At 40.6% G+C, this 22,011-nt stretch overlaps 1 protein-coding gene across 2 annotated transcripts in view; it reads right to left on the reverse strand.

The window, feature by feature from the left end:
* The window catches only part of cpne2 (copine II), a 55,936-nt gene extending 39,893 nt beyond the window's left edge, over nt 1–16,043 (reverse strand). For both annotated transcript variants that reach the window (XM_086027257.1, XM_086027258.1), the window contains exons 1-5: nt 15,823–16,043; nt 10,437–10,637; nt 2,973–3,152; nt 2,787–2,861; nt 2,591–2,662 (exon numbers count right to left, since the gene is read on the reverse strand). In XM_086027257.1, coding sequence (XP_085883383.1) covers nt 2,591–2,662; nt 2,787–2,861; nt 2,973–3,152; nt 10,437–10,613 — 504 coding nt within the window. In that variant the 5' untranslated portion in view covers nt 10,614–10,637; nt 15,823–16,043. The remainder of the gene's footprint in view (nt 1–2,590; nt 2,663–2,786; nt 2,862–2,972; nt 3,153–10,436; nt 10,638–15,822) is intronic.
* Between the last annotated feature and the right edge of the window lie 5,968 nt (nt 16,044–22,011).

Below are 22,011 nucleotides of genomic sequence, written 5' to 3' on the forward strand. Positions count from 1 at the left end.
GACTACGTATAGATGCAGTCAATATTCGGATTAAGGTCCAAATTCTGATTTTTGAAACATTCTGAATAACTCGTTTACATGATTGAGTGTACAAAGTTGCTCTGGCATTTGAATTACCCACTATGTACAGCGACACACGGCGTCATGACTGACATGGACAAAATTTACACTTGTTACTTTCAACTCTCAATAAAACACTTGATATTCATGTCACTCACTACTGGAATGAAGCAGCCGGTTTCCTCCTCGCTCTAAAAAGTGTGCTTTTGTGCCGCGTCTCTGAGCTTGTTTACCTATGCTTGTATATTTGCGGTGGGATGCGCACCAAACAACGCAATTCCGATTACAAGTACTTATTGTACTACAAAGACCAGCATTTCTTGCAGTTGAGCATGTGTAGAGTGTCTCGATCGTGTATGCGTGCCAGCAGTATCTTTGCCTTTTTTGCCCTCCTCTCGTCCTTCTCCTCCCACCGCTCAGCAGCAATGCTAAGTACAGCATCTTATGCTTTTTATTTTAATGTATTTTCGTTTTTTTATAAAAAAGTGTTTTGATGTAAATTTCAACTTTAAAATGACATGCGCGGAAATTCGTGTTACATCACAAAGGTAGGAACGGAACTCGTTCATAAATTGAGGACTTCCTGTATTATTATGATATATATTTTTTTAATCATCCCACTGGGCAGCACAGCTATAGGGGGCACACAAATGGGTGGTGAGAGGGTGAGTGGTGGTCTCCAAGTGTCCGCTTCATGGCGCAGTTATGCGCGCCACCACGTCGGATTCTAGTAATGGCACGCGGCGTTTGGATGGAATGATAGGAGCCCCCTTGATTGGCCATAAGGGTAAGCTGTGACCACTCCCACAGCATCACAGCCCTCGCTCTATCAGACCCGCTGGCCTGTGCTAGGCTGTGAGATTACCAGACTTTCTAACACGCCTCCATGCAGTTGCGCCGCATGTTCCACAGGATTTACGCCGTTGCCAAAATTACAGACCAATGTGCTATGTTAACATTAACATTAACAAAAAAAGACTCCTATCAGGCCTTTTTGGCCTGTGGTACTCCAGAGGCAGCTGATAGGTATCAGTTGGCCAAGCGGAACGCAGCTTTGACTGTTACCGAGGCAAAAACTTGAGAGTCGATGAGGCCATGGAAAATATTTTTAATATTTTAGAAGAAATTCTAGTCCACAATCCGGCGTCTCAGGATATGGAAGCAGTGTATCATTGACATGTAAAGAGGGGATGGGGACTAGTAGAACAGTAGACAAGCCCAACAATCATGACAGGGATTTCGAGGGTGCATGGGAGTTTGCCCAACACACATGAGACTGCTACACATGTTTTGTAGACTTGGAGAAGTCATTTGACCGTGTCCCTCTGCGAGCTCTGTGTGGGAGTAAGGGGTACCGAACCCCCGATACGAGCTGTTCAGTCCCTGTACGTCCTACAGTATATCATAGTCTGGTCTCTGCATTACCGACAGTAAATCAGACTTGTTTCCGGTGAGGGTTGGATTCTGCCAAGGGTGCTCTTTCTCACCAATTCTGTTCATAACATTTATGAGACAGAATTTCTCAGCACAGGCAAGGCCTTGAGAGGGTCCAGTTTGGTGGTCTCAGTATTGCATTTCTGCTTTTTGGGGCACTGTTGGCTTCATCAAGCTGCGATCTTCAACTCTCACTGGAGCTGTTTGCACTCGAATGTGAAGCAGTTGGGATGAAAGTCAGCACCTCCTAATTTGAGATCAGAGTCCTCAGTCAAAAAAGAGTTGAGTGCCCTTTCTGAGACGGGGATGCCATCCAAGGGGAAGAGTTCAAGTATTTTGGGGTGTTGTTCACGAGTGAGGGGAGGATGGAGCGGGAGATCGATAGGTGGATCAGTGCAGCGTCATCAGTGATGCAGACTCTGTAGCGGTCCGTTGGTGAAGAGGTGACCAGTCGGGCTACATTCCGTGTCCAAAAGAACAATATACAAGTGGCCGAAATTAGTTTCAGTGCCTCGGCTCTCCCTTAAAGATAGGGTGAGAAGCTTGGTCATCCGGGAAGGACTCAGAGTCCGGGTCGCTGCTTCTCTGCACTGAGAGGAGCCAGTCTGGTTAGGATGGCTACTGGACGCCTCGCAGTGAGTTATTCCGCATACGTCCTACCAAGACTGTCTCCTAGCTGGCTTGAGAACGCCTTGGGATTCCTCCTTCAGAGGTGGACAAAGTGGTTGGGGTGCGGGAAGTCTGGGCTTCCCTACTCAAGCTGTTGCCTTTGCGAGCTGACCCTAGAATTATGGGACAAAAATGGATGGATGGATGGTGTTATGTTATGTTGTGTGTCCAACCTACTCTAGAAAACCACAACAGTTCTCAGGAGGTAATTCTACAACAACCATTCGAAATATCTATAATTTTGTTGGCTCTGGGAATTTAAATCTTCAATTTGAACTGGGATTCAAAACTATAACCATTCAGTTTCCATTAATTAGTAAATGCTGATATCTGGGTGTTATTCCATCCATCCATCCATTTTCTGAACCGCTTATCCTCACATTTTGAATATGAGAATGTTTGCATTTGTGTTGGGAGAACCACCTACCTTCTTGTCCAGTTTACGCCCACTCAGGGTCAAAGTGATGATTCTGTTGTCAGACAGCTCCTGGGCTGTTATCTATTAGAACATTACAGCATAACATAAGCAGAAGGCACATTCCAAATAATAACACCACATCAACAAAATAGTCATCTCAAAAGGTAAGACAAAACGGCATTGATAACAAAGTACAGAATCTTACATTAACGGATCCTTTACCCGCAGGCTTCCCGTTGGCCAAGATCAGTGGCCGGTGAAGTTTCTTATTGGACACAATCTAGCAAAAATGTAAGAGACACATACGACATTAATTATTACGGAATAACGTGATGTCCGAAATTAGTTTTGGTAATGGCTAATGAATGAAGTGAAATCATTCATTCCATACAACTCCAAGCGTGCAAACGTATTCTCCCAAGAAATCGTGTTCATAGAGCTGTGTGGCACACTTGTCTTCATCAAACATGGCAAAGCGAAGCTTCTGAATCTCTTCAAAGTGGTAGTCCACCTGGAACTTCACTCCAAAAACTGGGTTCAAGTTATTAACAGCTGTTTCAGTCCGGCCAAGCTGAAACACATGGAGATGCGAGAATGCTTTTCAGTATCAACCCTTTTGGAACTATGCATTTCAAATGGTGAATTCTATGTATGATCAAAAGAGTATGCAGTAAGCAACCAGGAGAAAAATAAATCCATCCGTGTTGGAATCCAGTAACGCTGTTTACACTTGTAATAATACTATTTAGAGGAATTGAATTGTTGATTCATAATACTTGAATTAACCCTATGAACAAGAAAGCAACTTTAAAACCACGTGTGTATATTGTTGAAACAATTGGTTATTCTGTTTGCTTCTATAGTACAATAATTGTTTTATAGTAGAACAATGAATAGATTGATGCTTTTATGAGGATCAAATTACTTCAACCTATGTTGAAGTAACGTTATGAAAGAGACGGAGGGAGAGAGAGAGAGAGGTAGATCCTCATATGCAAGAGTTGTTTTCCCTAGTTTAAATGACTAACACTTTTTTTTCATTGTCTGAGAACACATTGTACACATGTAAACATTACATGTTATATTTAATGTTTATCAGAGGGTTTTTGTGAAGGATTTGGGGGGGGTTACATTAGTATATTATCCAACGCATTTTTGCAATGGCAGAGGTCAGCTGTAGAGTAAATATATAAGTTGTCTAAATAGATCCATCCATCTTCTGATCGAATGAGTTTTTCAAACCTTCTGTTCACTGATCGACCCTCAAAACCCTGATTGAGTAAAGCCTAATTACGCTCACAACTGATTCAAGCTGCCTTATGTGTTTATACATCGTCGGACGTGGTTGGTGTCAGTGGGGTTTTTTTTGTATACACTGATTCTATTTTATGTTTTCTAGGTGCAAAGATAAAGATTCCTATTGCCAACATTGACACATCTAACAAATAGATGTTAGGTCAACTCAAATGCAAATAAGCAACTAACATAACAACATATAGAGCATTTTCTATACCAAGCGAGCATGTGTTCTTATCTGCAGTAATAGACACGACTGTGTCTACATCAGGCACGTTGTAAACACACAGTGTACCTTCTGCTAATCTGAACTGGGTTGCCAAATTGCTTGTCTTTTGTCTGTCAACACAACAGGTTAGCCCATCAGTCTGTACTCATTTGAACATCATGTGTGAATTTATTTTCATGAGGTTTTTAACAATAAAGCTCTAGAGAAAGCAACAAATGAATGTCTTATTCAAGTTATAAATAAAATTCATAAATTTAATAATACAGTACTGGTTAAAAATTAAAGTGTGAGAAATTCATAGTAAAGTCAATAAAAAAAGTGAAAAATTAATAGAAATACATTTAAAATATATTTATTTTTATTTGTACTGTATAGATGGGAAAAAACAGCTAGGTAATAAAGCAAAACATCAAAGATTTTAGAAGATTTCGGCATGGCCACTGGACCTATCGAATGATGTCTGATTGGTTGAAAACAATGAATTGTGAGATGAGGACAAATTTCTGTTTTTTTCTGACTTAACACTCAGTGTAGAATGTAAGTACCGTAGTACAAGGTAGGCAAATGGCACAACCCAGTCAAACATTAATTTAGTCTGTGCTGCGAACAGCTTAAAATGAGTGGCCATAGTTTGGACACCCCGAAAAGAATAAAAATCAAGAATCCTTTGGAACCAGTATTAGAACTGGAAGCTTTCAAATTCAAACAGCGCGCAACCCTAGCCTCTGTTTTGCTGTCAGCCATTTGTACCCCTGACAGTGACTCCAATATTATACAATTATCTCCAATAAATACTGTGGCATAATGCTACGTAAAGACGTTTACCATAATAGTTCCATTGGCTGTGCAAATGCTTGTATTTCACCAAGTATATCTGACTGACACGATTGCCTCATGCTTCACTGGCCAAACTGGCTTTCATCGACACCCGCCAAAAATGAATTTTAACCTGCATTTGACGGGTTTGGGTGTTAATTTAAAACCCTGATAGTGCTACTAAAGGGCGGAGCCATGGGTGGGCCTGTGCACACCCAGGCCCACCTAGATTGACAGACTGCCCACCCACTAAGATTCATGAACAAATATATATATTTTTCAATTAGTATTAAATTATTTTTTTATTTGAGTTTTGTTTTTTTTATTTCATTGAATATTAAGAGTGGCATTATTGTGGTTGTCTATAGATATGAACTGCACATTTTCCAGTTTGTCATTTTATTTGAATATACAGGAGGATTGTGCTCAGTGAGAAATATTCAGGCCCTCCCTGATTTTTCCAGGCCCACCCAATAGCCAGGTTCTGGCTCCGCCACTGGTGCTACTTGTTCCAAGTGTAGTTTATTTGCCTCCACGAAGGAAGGAGCTGATTGGTTAGTATGACCTGTCCACAAGTAGCACAGCAGCTTCTGATTGGTGATCTTGGGGAGATAAGAGTGTATTTACAAAAAAAAGAACAGGTTTGACGATCACAAAATTGTGCTGTCTGAGATCACGATTTCTATCCCAAAATCTTTCAGCCCAAATCCAAAGTTCATAATGCAATGAGTTATACTGTATAGTAACTTTTGTCTGTAATTTGTTTCAAAATTTTGCTTCATGTGCCCCCTTTCAACTTTGAGCACCAGCACATCTAAAGGTCTTTGCACACTCAGGTATGTTCCGCTTGTCTCTAATCACTGCACCCTGTCGTTAAATTCTGCTTCACCCCACAGTCATCTCCTCACAATTTCTGGCTTACGTTCACACTTTTAGCTTTTCCTGACCTTTTTATTTCCCCAATGGACTCAGCTGAATCTCACTTTTCCATCTCACAGAACAAAGATAGATGAAGCCATAAGAAGGCAGGCAAATGAGGAAAAAAAACATTGGAGAAATAAATGGGGGAACAACACAAGCTAACTGGAGGGATTAGAGGAAGTGAAATGCTGCATATGCTAAACTGTGAGCGCTGTGGATAACAGCCGAGAGAAGGGTTGGACTACAATTCAGGGGCACTAAGCTTATTTAGTTTCTCCATCTGTTGCCATAGCAACCAATGGCAATTTCACATCAGAGCCACATGCCCCGCTGACCGTAAGCTAGCTACTACTATGGTCTCGCCTACACACAAGCAGGCACACACAGAGACAAACACACAACCAAGTGTGTCTTGATGGCCAGTTGGTTACCGCATAAAAGAGACCCTGAGGCAACAGACGTCATACAGCAAAAATAATGCCTCAAAATTATTTGTGCATGGGGCCAAAAAAAGACTAAAATCCCCCCAAAAAACCCGAACACAATAGGATTTCTCTTTCCCATGAAAACAGGGAAATAAATATTTACATGTATATTCATATGTAGTGAACAACTTATTAATCATTTACAGAAACTACTTTACAATGTACAATTTAATATAAATCATATGCAATACACCTGCCTCACATTTCTGAGGTCGATGGTTCAAATTTGGGCTAAAGCCTCTCTGTGCTTGTGTGATTCCAGATTTCTTTCCTTGTCCCAGTTGAAATATGCTAGGAGTAATAACTGTGCCTGACATTCAAGCATTAGTATTTGTTTAACTTTACAACAGAGAGACAAAAATCGGCCACTTTTTTGGGGAGGTTTTTTTGGGAGGAGGGGGGCAATGTTTGAACATCATTATCTTCGTCTTGTGTTGTAATGTGTTATTGTGTAAAAAAAACAAAAAAACAAAAAGAAGAAAGAAAAATCTGCAAAAATTGCCCATCCATCCATCCATTATCTGTACCGCTTATCCTCACAGGGGTCGCGGGGCGTGCTGGAGCCTATCCCAGCTGTCTTTGGGCAGTAGGCGGGGGACACCCTGAACTGGTTGCCAGCCAATCGCAGGGCACACAGAGACAAACATCCGCACTCACAATCACACCTAGGGGCAATTTAGAGAGTCCAATCAACTTACCATGCATGTTTTTGGAATGTGGGAGGAAACCGGAGTGCCCGGAGGAAACCCACGCAGGCACGGGGAGAACATGCAAACTCCACACAGGGAGGCCGGAGCCGGGATCGAACCCACGACCTCTGAACTGTGAGGCGGACGTGCTAACCAGTCGACCACCGTGCCGCCCAAAAATTGCCCAATGTTTGCCAATTTTAAAACAGCTGATATCGGCTGATTTAATCAACCAGTTGATTCATTGTTTGCGATCAACATATAATGATTTTAATACCTCATTAAAAAACAACAAATAAAGATCTATGAAAAGAGCCCGGAAGAAGTTGATGGCTGCACAATTAATTTGAGGCATTGACTTATTCAATTCCGTGTTATGTATATTCTCCATTACTCAAAATTGAAACTCCATAAGGTATTTCCATATATATCACAACAATGTGTCAAGTGCAATTTGGCAGAGGCAACCCTCCGTCATGGCTTCGCCTTCTCTCTGAAGAGTCATTTTGGACACGCATTTTTCAAAACTTTTCTGATATTCGGAATATTTACCTGGAACCTGACCCCATCTTCTTACTCAATCATTCCGATTCTATATCTACTTGAAAGAGAGCGCAGAAACAATTTATTTTGGTGCAGTTACGGCCAAAATATGTACAATATTTTGTTATTTTTGAAGAAGATGGACCCTACTTTTAAAGGAAGGCTTCTTTTGTTTTATATGTGTGACTTGATTGGTAGTAATTAGTTTAACATGGAAAAGTATAGGCATAAGAGTGGAGAAAGACACTGCTATATTGACAGGGTTTTTCCCCTGTTCAAAATTGCACGGCCGCCTCCAGCTAATTTTGTGCCCGCCTCTAGCCAGAGCGATTGATATTGCTCAACACAGCGCGATTACCTCAACGTATTTTAACTGCAGTTGCAGCTTCCACCACTATGGAGGCGCTATATAAGGCCTGGCCAACCCGCAATTCGCGAATCGCAGGCGGCTCTTTGCCTGGTTTCATGCGACTCTTAAAGCTCTTTTCGCTCTGAACTTGCAGCGTGTTGTTGTCAATCCCATTCAATGTGTATGTGGTGAGGGGCGATACCACAGAATGCGCGTACTCGGACGTCTGCCGACGGCAAATCCCCTCGGATTGAAACATATTCTACTACACGGCAGCGCTGATGTGACGTGAGAAAGCGTTTCCGATTGGAGAGGAGCTGGCAAGCGATTTACTTCTATTTTGCTATTTACAAGTAACGACATGAGGACAATGGAGGAAGCCTTGAGAAATAAAGTGCATTTACTGTATTAACACTGAAAGATACATCTTGTCTCCTCTTGATTTTCCTTTTTAAAATGAGCAAAGGCTGGGCTTTCTTTTGTAACAATGAAATATACATTTCTCATCTAAACCAGTGGGAAAAGCCTCACTTTTTTCTTCCTGGTTGGCTGCTTGTTTGTTTGTTTGAAAATAAAATAAGTTCATGTGAGGATTTGTACAGCTCAATGGGCAGAAGAATGATGTAAATACACAAAATAACCACATAATAGTGCACTATCTGTTCGAATATTACCTGTTTTTGTTCGGGTGTTGGGGGGATTCGATGGATAGACCAATCAACATTTTTTGTTGAAGTTGGTAGTCAGAAACGCCAATGGAAGCCAGTTTAAAATGATAGACGGACCGGCCTATAGACGATTAGTATTTGTTCTGGTCGGACAAAATGGCGGATAAACAGACAGCGGAAGGGTACCGCAGCTGTAGGCGGAAGGCGATAAACGGGCTGTGAATTTTTGTAAAATGCCCAGCTCTGCTTATTCTGTTGTATGAATAGCAACAGATGGATACACAGGTTGGTTTGCCATCCAAGTAAAGAGAAGTTATTTGTTATGCCTGCAACTATATGCCGCTGGCATATATAGAACAGAATAGAAAACCATAATAATTTAAATAATAGTACAATAATATTAATAATAGTAATTAAAAATAATGCTGTGAATATACAGTTTCACGTTAAACTACAACACAATTGATGTTTCTAAGAGTCCACACATATCGAACCGACCTGAAAACCATGAGCAGAAAACCGAAGTTCAGAGGTCGTGGGTTCGATTCTGGCCCCGGCCTTCCTGTGTGGAGTTCGCATGTTTTCCTGTGTGGGTTTTCTCCGGGTACTACGGTTTCCTCCCACATTCCAAAAACCTGCTTGGTAGATTAATTGGACACTCTAAATTGCCGAAAGTATAATTGTGAGTGCCAATGCTTGTTTGTCTCTGTGTGCTCAGCGATTGGCTGGCAACCAGTTTAGGGTGTACCCCGCCTACTTCCCGATGACAGCTGGGATAGGCTCCAGCACGCCCGCGACCCTTGTGAGGATACGCGGTATAGATAATAGATGGATGGATATTACACATATTAACATATTATTGTACACATATACATACTGTATATTAAAGATAGACCGATTATCGGCCGGGCCGATTATCGGCACCGGTATTTGGCTTTCTGACGAATATCAGCGTTGGCCTTTTTTAAAACTCTGCTGGCCGATATTAAAATTTAAAACTGTGGAAATTAAAACAAAGATATGTGAAAGTTTAACTTTTATCTCATTTTGAAATTTTCATTTACTGTAGAAAACTACATGGAGCTCCCTGTTTTTAACTTTTTTTTAGAATTGTATAACAGAGATGTATACTGTCAAAAATTTCTTGTAATAATGATTTTTTTTTTTAAATCACTATTATGCAAACCTGAAACATTGTTCAATAAACATGCTTAAAGATGTTACAACAAAGTTAAGAGTCATTTTTTATTTAGATTTTGATGCCAATATTTCCCTTTTCAATGAAAATGAATATCGGCTCCAAACATCGGTTATCGGCCTCCTTGACTACCAATAATCGGTATCGCTTTTGGACCTGAAAAAAGCATATCGGTCTATATCTACTTTATACACACACGCGCGCACACACTTTTTTTCTCAATTGAGCGCTCAGTGCTTGGTGCTCAGCAGCACCAAGTGCTCCAATATCGCACAATGGTCTAATCCAACATTCAACAATCTCTTGTGAACAAAGGGCTGAGTGAACTATCATTATTTATTCAGAGCACACTGCAGGAAGATTTGATTTAAATCATATATCATTTGACCTGCTATTGAACAAGTTTATTTTTGGGCTCTCATATCACATTCCTGGAACACACTTTCTGAGAACCACCCATATCACAGCTTTTTGGTCAATTAAACAGGCTCAGATTTCACATTAAGTACATTTGGGAGTAAACTGAGATGATATCTTCATTATTGCAGTATTTTTGTTTAGTGTTCCATGAGATTAGCTCAGAAACTGTTGTGCAACATCGCACTACCCGCGCCCAATCTCAGTCCCCCCCGCCCCCCTTTCTTTCAGCACCCTGTCTTACCTCTACCCATTTCCCATCAACTTCATGGAAGAGAACACAGAATGGGTCAGACTTGGAGGCTACATCGCGGTCCAGAAGATTGGCAGCAGTAACAGAAAGCTCCACCCGCGTGACACAGTGCTGAGTTCCTACACCACGTGTCTGGCCCTCAATGGCTGAGCCCAAGGTGTAGGCCATGGTCTGGCGTTACAAATAGTCACCCTGAAGATTAGAAGAAGAAAGAAGTAAATCAGTCATAATAAAATCGATGGACTGCACCCACAGTCATTTGTGTTTGGACTCTGGTGTGGGACACCAGCACTTGAGGCTGGACCCAGGCTTAGTGAATGTGCTTGTCAGCTCAAATAAGTACCATGGGACCAGCCAATTGTTGACCCATCGCACATTAAGATAGTGGTTCTGGGCTACAAAAGTTATATGTCGTTTCAATTTCAGTCCACGAGGTACCTGTGATGATTAAATTAAATACAAGGCGTAATATCTGCTGGAACGTCTTTACCAAAAAAAAAAAAAATGAAGTTCAATGGTTTCAATTTAAAATAGGATTTTGAGATGTTTAAACTGTTTGAGTCGAGCGTGGTGTTCAGTTTTAATGGGAAAGACCATATAATAAAATAGATGGATTCATCTTTTCATGCTAGTTTCATGCACTATTTTTTCCTGTGTGTGTATTCTTGAATATGAATCAGCAAGATTTGAAAGGCGCGCAGTTCAACTGCATGTATTATGTATTTTGCAAAGAAAACAGTCATCAGTTTATGGTGTCCACTGTGATCCTCGAAAACAGCGGACATCCACTGATTCTTTCTATCTGTTCCCCAATCAGAGGTCATTTAAATATATAGAATTGGCAATTTGAACCGTTTTCCATCTGAATATCTTCGGATGAAGGTAGTGAAGCTGTTTAAGACTAAAAATAATTCATTTGAAATTAATTTGGTAGTTAGTGCTCAATGTTTGGTGCCCATGTAACAAGGTGCATCAACCGAGTAGGCAAAGACGTTCAACAACCTCCTGTGAACAACGGGTTGAGTGAACTGCTCACTGCAGGAAGGTTTGATTATATCATTTTTGACTGGTTTTGCAGAAGTTCACTTTTGGGCGCATGGCACATGCCTGGACCATGTTTTCTGAGAACAACCCTTCTCTTTTACCTTTGCCATCAATTCCTGTGCACCACTTCATAAAAAGAGTTTTCCAAATATAATCAGCACGGATTAAAAACATATTCCACTCTATTCCACTCCGACCAGCCTCGCCTTTCATCTCGCACACTTTACGAACCACTGAATTAAATGGAGGACTGGAATTTAAAGCAATTTGGGCTGCCCGGCACTTGGAGGAATGTGCCTTGGTGGAAAACCTTTACACTCCAAAATCTGGTTAGAGCATGCAGAGTGACTCTTGATCTTATGCATGAGGTACAGACTTACTCATGGCTTACAGTAAGAAACATCTACTGAAAATCTGTTCTTGGCAGTGGGGGTCGGGGGTCGTTTGGGGCTAATTTATTAACTGTGCATTCATTATTTATTATATACAGTATATTAAACGGGCACAAAGCGGAAGTCAACCCCAAAATTTTCTTTACAAGCATATGTTCTATGCAGGCCCATTAGTTGAAACATGGCACTCTGATTAATATTACGTTTGTGGAATATCAGTTACATAGCAAAATCCACCTGTTTTTGTCCATCTCAGGGAGCGGCCATTTTGTCACTTGCTTTCAACTGAAAATGACATCCCAGTTGCTCAGGGCTCAGCTACGACCAATCATGGCTCAGCTTCAGAAAACAGGTGAACCGTGATTGGTTGTTACCTGAGTGCTGAGTAGTTGTGATGTCATTTTCAGTCGACAGAAGTGACAAAATGGCCGCCCCCTGAGATGGACAAAAATAAGTAGATTTTGCTATGTAACTCATATTCCATCCATCCATTATCGACACCGCTTATCCTCACAAGGGTCGCAGGGCGTGCTGGAGCCTATCCCAGCTTTCTTCGGGCAATAGGCAGGGGACACCCTGAATTGGTTGTCAGCCAATCGCAGGGCACACAGAGACAAACATCCGCACTCACAATCACACCTGGGGGCAATTTAGAGAGTCCAATCAACTTACCATGCATTTTTTTGGAATGTGGGAGGAAACCGGAGAAAACCCACGCAGGCACGGGGAGAACATACAAACTCCACACAGGGAGGCCGGAACCGGGATCGAACCCACGACCTCTGAACTGTGAGTCGGACGTGCTAACCAGTCGACCACCATATTCCACACTTGCAATATTAATCAGAATGCCATGTTTAGACTAGTGAAGGTGCATACAACATTGTAAATAATTTTGGGGGGTTGACGTCCACTTTAAAGTACCGGTAATAACTTTAATTTGTGTGTGGGCATGGTCATAGCCAGTAGTGATGTGTATCATACTCAATTACTAATTGATTTGGAATTACATTGTGAAATGTAATGTTAATATAATTAATCGTAAACATAATTAAAACAAGGGGCGGCACGGTGGTCGACTGGTTAGCACGTCCGCCTCACAGTTCAGAGGTCGTGGGTTCGATCCCGGCTCCGGCCTCCCTGTGTGGAGTTTGCATGTTCTCCCCGTGCCTGCGTGGGTTTTCTCCGGGCACTCCGGTTTCCTCCCACATTCCAAAAACATGCATGGTAAGTTGATTGGATACTCTAAATTGCCCCTAGGTGTGATTGTGAGTGCGGATGTTTGTCTCTGTGTGCCCTGCGATTGGCTGGCAACCAGTTCAGGGTGTCCCCCGCCTACTGCCCAAAGACAGCTGGGATAGGCTCCAGCACGCCCCGCGACCCTTGTGAGGAGAAGCGGTACAGATAATGGATGGATGGATGGATAATTAAAACAAAAGTCGATGATGCATAGCAAATACATTTTAATGAAAGTTAAGTGTTTTGTCTTAAATGAAAACAACTGCTATGTCTTCAATGAAAAAAGTGAACCAATAAATAAATAAATAAACAGAACTTGATGAGAATGTTTGACAAAAAAAATATTTTGTTCACTTGAATATTGAATGATCCCTTGGTTTGTTCTTCATTCATTCAGCCATTTGTTGCGTGTCATGTGTCATCTTCCACACCGCTTATGCTGTACAGGGTCGCGGGGAGGTGCTGGAGCCTATCCCAGCTGACTATGGGCAAAAGTTGGACTACGCCCTGAACTGGTCGCCAGACAGTCGCAGGGCACACACACAGACACAGTCACTGAGTGGGAACCGATCCCACACTGCCTGCACACAACTCGGGCGAGTGTACCGCTACACTATCAGCAACCCGGCCATATGTTGCTTTATATGAAAATGTACAGAAGCAATATGAATTAATGTATGCGTAATCATACATTTATATTGTGCAATGAAAATCCCATAACTCCTATTTATGGTGATTTTGAAAGTCAGGCGCTGTCACTTTGTACAATTGAACGAGGTATGGACAACATTTGACTAGGAGTGTGAGGATAAGCGGTATAGATAATGGATGGATGGATGTAATGTCTTGTTCATAAGACTAACAATAAAGGTATACAACATTGGTTGTCTAAAAGTACATTTGACATTCATTCCACTATCAATTATGTTGATTTCAATGAAAAATGTAAATGCATTGATTTGATGAAACCATGTGCTTTGTGGAAGCATGTGGCTTTACGTTGTTACACATTGTTAACATGCTGAAAGGTGCATAAACAAATCATACATTACAGTGGTTTGTCAAAGAGAGCCATGAAGAAGTCGTACGTCTACTACACAATATCCAAAAATGAACATTTACTCTAACAACATATGCCAATGGTCCTGCCCATACAAGTGAAATACAATAAAAAAGTTTTCATTGGCAAGGTTGATTGATAGAGTACAGAAACAGACTACCCTCTGGATGCACCATAATGCTCATGCGTCCCTGGCTGAAAGTGAGTGTGACATCTCTGAATTGTGACAAAACCTATACAGGCAATGTGTGTGACACATTACAAAAACATAAGCCACATCAAAATGCCACAACTGAAATCAGGATGGGTTAACAATGAGGTTGAGAAAGGCCATTGAAATACAAGATCAACAATCATTTTTCCTTTCCTTCTATACAAGAAAAAACAAATCACTAAAATTCAAATATATGATGTTGTCCGTCCACCCAGACTAAATTGCTTGTGTAAAAATGCCTTCTGAGAAAACGGACAAACCAGATGTGGCCATGCAGCATGACCATAGTGGAGGTCAGCGTTGCCCTCTTGAAAGTGAAACAATATTTTTTACATTATGAAGCCACATAATCAGCTCTGCAACACATCACGGCCAAGCCAAAAGCCCCCAAAATGGAAAAACCAAGATAAGTCACGGCATCGTAAAAACGGAACCATTTTGAGTACAATGTGAAAATGTCGCATTTTTTAAAACTAATTTCCCCCCTATGAATTGATGCAGCTTTTAGACAAACTAGCACCTCATGTCCAAAAGGGCAGATTTGTTCACAGAACGGCATGCCAAAAGGATGCTGTTTGTTGCTAAGATACACAATGTGTCATAACCAACATGATTCTTCTCATGTGATGTCACACTGGTAGTGGTGATGTACTAAGCAGACACAAAGCGAAATCTACCTTTCAGAAAACACCTGCTGCACCCCTGTGTTGAATGAGAGTGGGGGGTTTTAACTGCTAAACAATACACAATGGGAAATATATAAACATTGTCATTTAAACAGCAGGATACAGAGGAAACAATGAAAAATTTAAAGGGACTCATAACATTCAATATAGAGATCATTCTGGGTTTAATTGGCCATTTAAGATGCCTGAAACTAGAACCAATGAACACTCAAGACTCGTTTTTTTGTTTTTTGTAAATTGGATGCCATTAATTGTTATCCTATTATTTACTGTGGATGCAAGAATTCAAATCTACATACTCTCTCTGGTGCTCCAATATATAGCAACGTACTATGCAGATGACATATGCTGTCTTCTTTCTGCAGAGAAGCTGAACCTCCGGTCACACATTCACACCCAAGTCACCTGCCCTCATTGACAGAGCAAGAGCAGTGACAACCTGCCGAATAGGACGGGTTGGGTATGGCTGGCTGCAATCAACAAAAATATTGCTCCTCAAACTCAAATGCATACCATGTGCCCTATGCCATGTTCAACTGGGCGTCAACAAATCCTCTTAAATCTACTTAAATATGGAATTTAAGAGTGGGTCGAACCACGTGCATAGATGCACTTAAAAAGCATGCTTCCTTACATTTAAACATTGTAGGTAATCTGTAAAATGCCGATTTTCTTACATGCAACATATTTCTAGATTCCTTTATCCAGCATGCAAGAACCACGGCTACTCGACAAATCTTACCTCGGCTGAAAAAAAATAAATATGACGTCCAACTTCTCTGCGCTTTTCGAGTGACAATTTCTTAGTTGCCGCGCGCAGAAGTAATGGTCGTTTTTAACTTTCATTAAGCTATTTTTGAAACAAAAGTCCCAATTAGCATGTTTATCCTCGGGATCCTGGAAAGCGGAGTTGCAACGTTAATTCATCCTTGGAGGAAAGGCACGCTCCTTTCAGTGTCCGCAAGCTGCATCAAGTAATGGAAATTATACAGCGTCTTATAGGAAGTTAATCAACTAAAACCCGTCAAAATAAAAGTACTTCCGCTTTTTTTGTTACAATAACATTGCAATATCAAAATAATAATAATAATAATAATAATAATCATAATAATAATAATGGGTAATTTAAAATTATTGCTGTGAGTCCAGGGATCATGTGCGTCAGAATTGACAGAGCTAGGCATTTTACTAAAATTTGCTGGTCCGTTTATTGCCTTCCGTCTGAAGCGTGGGTACCCTTTTGCCGGCCGTCTATCCGCCTTTTTGTCAAGTCGGACCAAATAGTAATCGTCTATAGGTCGGTCCAACTATCATTTTTAACGGGCTTCCATTAGCATTTCCGTCAACCAACTTTGAAAACGGAATGAATGAATGAATGAATGAATGAATGAATGAATGAATGAAATCCCAATGGAACCCCTCAAAACACACCTCATGTTTCCAGTTTAACAAAAGTGAGGACTTCTTTTATCTACAATGTGTGTGAATTGGTGTCTTTAATTTGTGTAAAATAATGTGTCTAACTAGGAAAGTAACAAAATCTACAGAGCAGCTTCTGAGGTGAAGAGTGGTATTGTGGGTGGAGATACTGTTCACCTTGGGTCACCGCCGCGGTGCTCCCAAGGACCACATGAGTAGCCCAAGAGCCTAAAAATAGCTTACCAGTGCTGCGACATTCTATTTTTTTAAATGGTGAGGAAGTGATCATTTGAGAATACAAACACAGGCGGGGATCTATAGAAATAAATTTGAGCAAATTAGTTATTTCAGAAGTGTGTATCAAACCGGTAGCCCTACACATTAATCAGTATTGCAAGAAGTAGGTATCACTTTCAAAAAGATCGGTGAACAGCAGCAGTGCAATGCAATCCGTGCACTGGCGTCTTTTCATTTATGAGGGACTCATGAGAGGAGTCCAGTTATTTCTCTCCGGAAAGAATGTAAAGCAGGATAGGACCAACAGCAATGACTGTGTCTGACCCATGCATGCCAACCCAAATGAGACATTCTGTATTGTCAATGTAGTCAGATTTAATCTTTTGAGTAACATATGTTATGTGACATAATTTATGTTATGAGAGGTGAACGTACCAGTCCAGCATAAGTTTGATGTTAAAGAGCGCTGATCCAACCAATATCAGGATCGGAACCTACATGGATAAGAACAGGTATGATACGTGCGATGACTTCTCAAAAACATTACAGACATGTACAGTGAAGACATTACTCGTCGCTCATGTAAAAATTTACATTCCCCAATTCCATTGAAGGGGCTGGGACATTGCGTGAAATGTAAATAAAAACTGAATACAGTGGTCTGCAAATTATTTTCGACTTATATTCAACCATATATTGAATGCGCTATGAAGACAACATATTTAATGTTCAAATTGATGGATGTTATTGTTTTTTTGTTTTTGTTTTTTTAATATTCTCTTATTTAAATTTGATGCCTGCAACACATTCCAAAAAAAGCTGGGACATGGATAACAAAAGACTGGGAAATTTCCGGAAAGCTAAAAAGAAAATTCCATAGGTGAACATTTAAATTGAAAACAGGTGAGTGTCATGATTGGGTATAAAACGAGCATCCCCGAAGGGCTCAGTTGCTCACAAGCAAGGTTGGGGCAAGGTTCACAATTTTGCGAGCAACTGCAGAGCAAATTGTCCAATCGTTTAAGAACAATGTTTCTCAACAAGTTATGTAGGGATTTTATAATCGACAGTCCATGCTATCCTCAAAAGAGTGGGAGAATGTGGAGACGCAAATAAGCATCAAGGCCAAAACTCAATATTGATTTCCACGACCTTTGATCCCTTGGGCGACACTGCATTCAAAACCAGAATCATTGTGTGACAATATTGTCACGTGGGCTCAGGAACACTTCAGAAACCATTGCCAGTTAACACAGTTAGTCACTACATCAACAAATGCAAGTTAAAACGCTACCATGCGAAGTGGAAGCCATACTGTATACAGTATCAACAACACCCTGAAAAGCTCCTCTGTGCCCGAGCTCGAAAGTGTTCTGTGGTCTGATGAGTCCACATTTCAAATAGTTTTTGGAAATAATTGACCTTGTGTCCCCTGGTCCAGAGAGGAAAGGACCATCTGGATTTTTAAAAGCGCAAACCTCAAAAAGGCAGCATCTGTGCTGGTGTGGGGGTCACAAATAAGCTACTCACACACTACTTTTGCCAGTGTGGGTGGGTGTTGTATCTTCCTTGTAAAGTAAAATAAGTAATCAGAGAGATGAGCATTGCGCTTCACTTCCCACCTTTTTGTCTTCACTCTTCGCACACCATTACGTCCCCTCTGCTCCTGTGCCTTATCATGGCTAACATTGCCCTCTGCAGGTTTATACGTGCAATGACAACACAACAGTGGGGAACCTGATTCTCACTCTGGGTTTTAGGCTCTGTGACAAATGCTGCCCTAGGGCCATCCGTTTTAATGCTGCATTAGGCAAATAATTTTTTCTAGCACCCCTTTCAGTCATGGCCCCAATTGAAAATTTGTTTCAGGAACGTTTTTTTGTGGCCAGACCTCTGAAGTGCTTTTAAGCACTGTTAGTTTTAAATTATAATCAATGCTCATGTCAAATCGATAGATGTAGGTTTTGCGGGGTATGGACGGCAAGGGTGGACTATGCATGCCCCCTTCAGCTGGATGCCCAGGGTACTCATTCCATCGGCTACACTCATTTGCACGTCACCACGCCAAACGTGGCTGTTCTGTATCAAGAAATCAGAACTACAAGGGCAAGAATCTCAGCAAGACAATCTGAGGGCAATTGTTGAACAAAGCTAAATGTGAAGTGGCATTCTGAATGAAGGGTATAAGACAAATGAAAGTGATTCAATTAACAGGTAATGCTTAGAACATCCATGTCGCTGGTGTTGCTCATCGGACTTGGTGACCCCTGCTGTATGTGGTCCCAGTCTAAACTGAGTCAAATTTACACTTGGAAGAGAGTAAAATATTTTGAGTAAATTTTACTCAAAGCAGCACGTTAATTGTACTCCAAATTATTAAAAGCAACATTTATTTGATGAGAACATAAGTTACTCACTCACATTTTACACTGATAAGAGCCTTGTGCACTCTGAGCAGAAGTGGGTAATCCAGATCCAGAAAGTAAAATCCTGCCAGTTTGGCTTTAGCCACTGGTGTTTCTACTCAACCGGCAGTTCAGTTGATTAGAAGCACCTGTGGCTAAAGCCGAACTGTGGCAGCGTTGGATTACCCACCTCGATCTGACTCCGAGTAAAGAGATTTTGACCCATTCTGAAAATTGACTTCGCTTTAGTGGCCGAGGGAGGCAATGCTCGAAAATGTTCAAATATAACTCAATTAGATGGGGGAAAAAATGTGACTCTGTATTCATTACTTTATCTAGAAATGTTACTGTGTACTTGTTGTTTGTTTTTAATCACAAAAATTTGATAGGGAAGTGAACATCACTCTTTTTTGCGGTGTGTCCAATTTACAAAGTACATTTTCACTTCACATGGACTTTAGATTTTATAGAGTCCTCGAAATGATCATAGAATTCTATGCTCCACCCACATGGGATAGCCAAATTCTCTCATACATTTTAAAATACTTTGAGTAAAATTTACTCTAAATTTTTACTCGCTTCCAAGTGTAAATTTTACTCTGTTTAAACTGGGACCAAATATAGTTTCTCTCTACGAAATTTACTGTGTAGCAGGCAACAAATTGTTGACGAGTGATATAGCATTCAAGATAAATAGGTTAGGCTTAGGTTTTTTATAAGTGAACTATTCCTGAAGGAGTTGGTGTACAGTAAATATATATTATACAGTAAATAACTTCCTGTTACAGTAAACCGTATTGCAGTATAATAGTGCAAACTATGTAGTGATAGCACTTCTTGGTGGTGAATCAGGAGTCATGCATCTTAAAAATGTATTGGCAGGTACCACATTAATGAAGGATGTTTAATTGACTAAATTCATGAATCCCTTCTATTTCTCTATTTCATATCTGCTGAACTATTCCATCAACCTTCTTCTGCATAATAACAACACTTATTAAGCCTGAAAGTCACATACAATGCACATAATGAACAAACGATACAGATTCTATAATCCAGTTTGTCCAAAGGCATTTCTGGAGCCTTAGCAAATCATAGGTTGAGAAAGGAGATGAGTGACATGGGAAAAGTAACAAATGGAAACTTGACTTCAATGAGGCATTTATGGCATGCCAAAGGATGCCAAAGTGTGTTGGGGGAAAAAATATTGAATACCTCTCTTCTGACCTCAGCATTTCATTCCCAAAAGATACTTGACACTTTAGCACTATGCAAGGTTGAGAGGATGAGACATATCCACAGCAGGAGGTGGAAATGTTGGATCATGTCCTACTCATCCACAGTGAGGGGCTGGTGACATGTTGGTATGACAAACGGTGTGTCTGTGTGAACAAACCCATGGCCTCATAAATAAAAGCATACCAATGTTACTGTCGCACTAAATGTTGACATCGGCCTAAAATAGATTAGCTGGTTTCAGTCCTGCGCATTGCAGGCTACTGTCGAAGAAGCGATTCAGTTTTATTTACAAGATTTAGCTCATTTCCCCATAACAATGCTCACGGTGTATTATTCAGTATCACAAACAAATAAGGAATTTAGAAATTCCACAGTCAGCCTTAATTACAAATCAGGGGCAGATTTCTTCTCCACTATAATGAAATAAAGAGATTCTATTGCATTATACTATTAATACTTTACATCATATGGAACAATTGCTGCTTTATTATAATATTACCACCATATCAGTCATCATTTCATATAGATGGCAGGTTTTTGTCTAAGGAGTCCTGTCGAAGAACAGGATAAAAAAAATGTTTTCCTCAAAATTCTACAATACAGTAACAATACAGCGGAGTAACATATTAAATGTGCAAATTATGTATAACTTGCATTTTCTCGTGTTTTATGCACCAGAGTGAACTAAATGTGTGATAAATCTGACTAGCTCAAGTGCACCTTTTAAAGGTTACTCCATGTGACTTAGTTATTAATAAATAATCCATCCATTGTTATACTGCTGATCCTCACTAGAGTTGCAGGTGAACTGGGGACTATCCCCACTTACTTTGGGTGCCAGGCAGGGTACACCCTGGACTGGTCACCAGCCAAGCACAGGGCAACAAACAACAATTCACACTCACATTCACACCTAAGGACATAATTTAGAGTTAACCGAATGAGAGAGAATGAGAAAAAACAAATACCGGATTGGGGGAGGACTGTTTGACCCCCAGCCCCGCATCCACCCAAACCAAGCGAGTCCATCTGCTCAATCAGGCTGGCAATGGACCCTTGAAAGAAGCACTACGTACATGTGCACCAATTGCATGCCTTATTCAAAATTTGACATGTGACCTGTGATGTAATGTAATGTGGTCCAGTAACTGCACACTGTATTGGATAAGAGTTATATCCTGCTGTGATTGTTTGGTTTGTTGTTGAAAATCGAATTGAACAAAACTTCCACTTGGTCACCAGTGTTTGTAAGAAAAGTAACCGAATGCCATTTTAAAATATTTTTTGATGTAAATTGACCCATTGTTTTTCAGCCATCTGAACCCAGCACATCAACCAAGTATACCATGAACAAATGCAATCAAAACAAAACCATACTCTTTCAAAGGATCAAATGTTCCATTCACGAAACAAGGTGGATGTGGTGTGAATTCGAATATTTTTTGGCATCCTTTTCCTCTAAGTAAAAGTGAGGTGTGAGTGAAAGTCACTCTTCATTAGCAGCTCAACTACACACAACTTTAATAACCACTGCCACTGACATTGACTTTTAATCCTCCTTGTAAATAAACAGCTCAAATGTTGCATTCAGTTCACATCGAGTGAGATATATTTCAAAGCACACAAGATAT

Source organism: Filicampus tigris, chromosome 4 (genome assembly GCF_054856515.1).
Source record: "Filicampus tigris isolate MCC_2025a chromosome 4, RoL_Ftig_1.0, whole genome shotgun sequence".
Lineage (NCBI taxonomy): Eukaryota > Metazoa > Chordata > Actinopteri > Syngnathiformes > Syngnathidae > Filicampus > Filicampus tigris.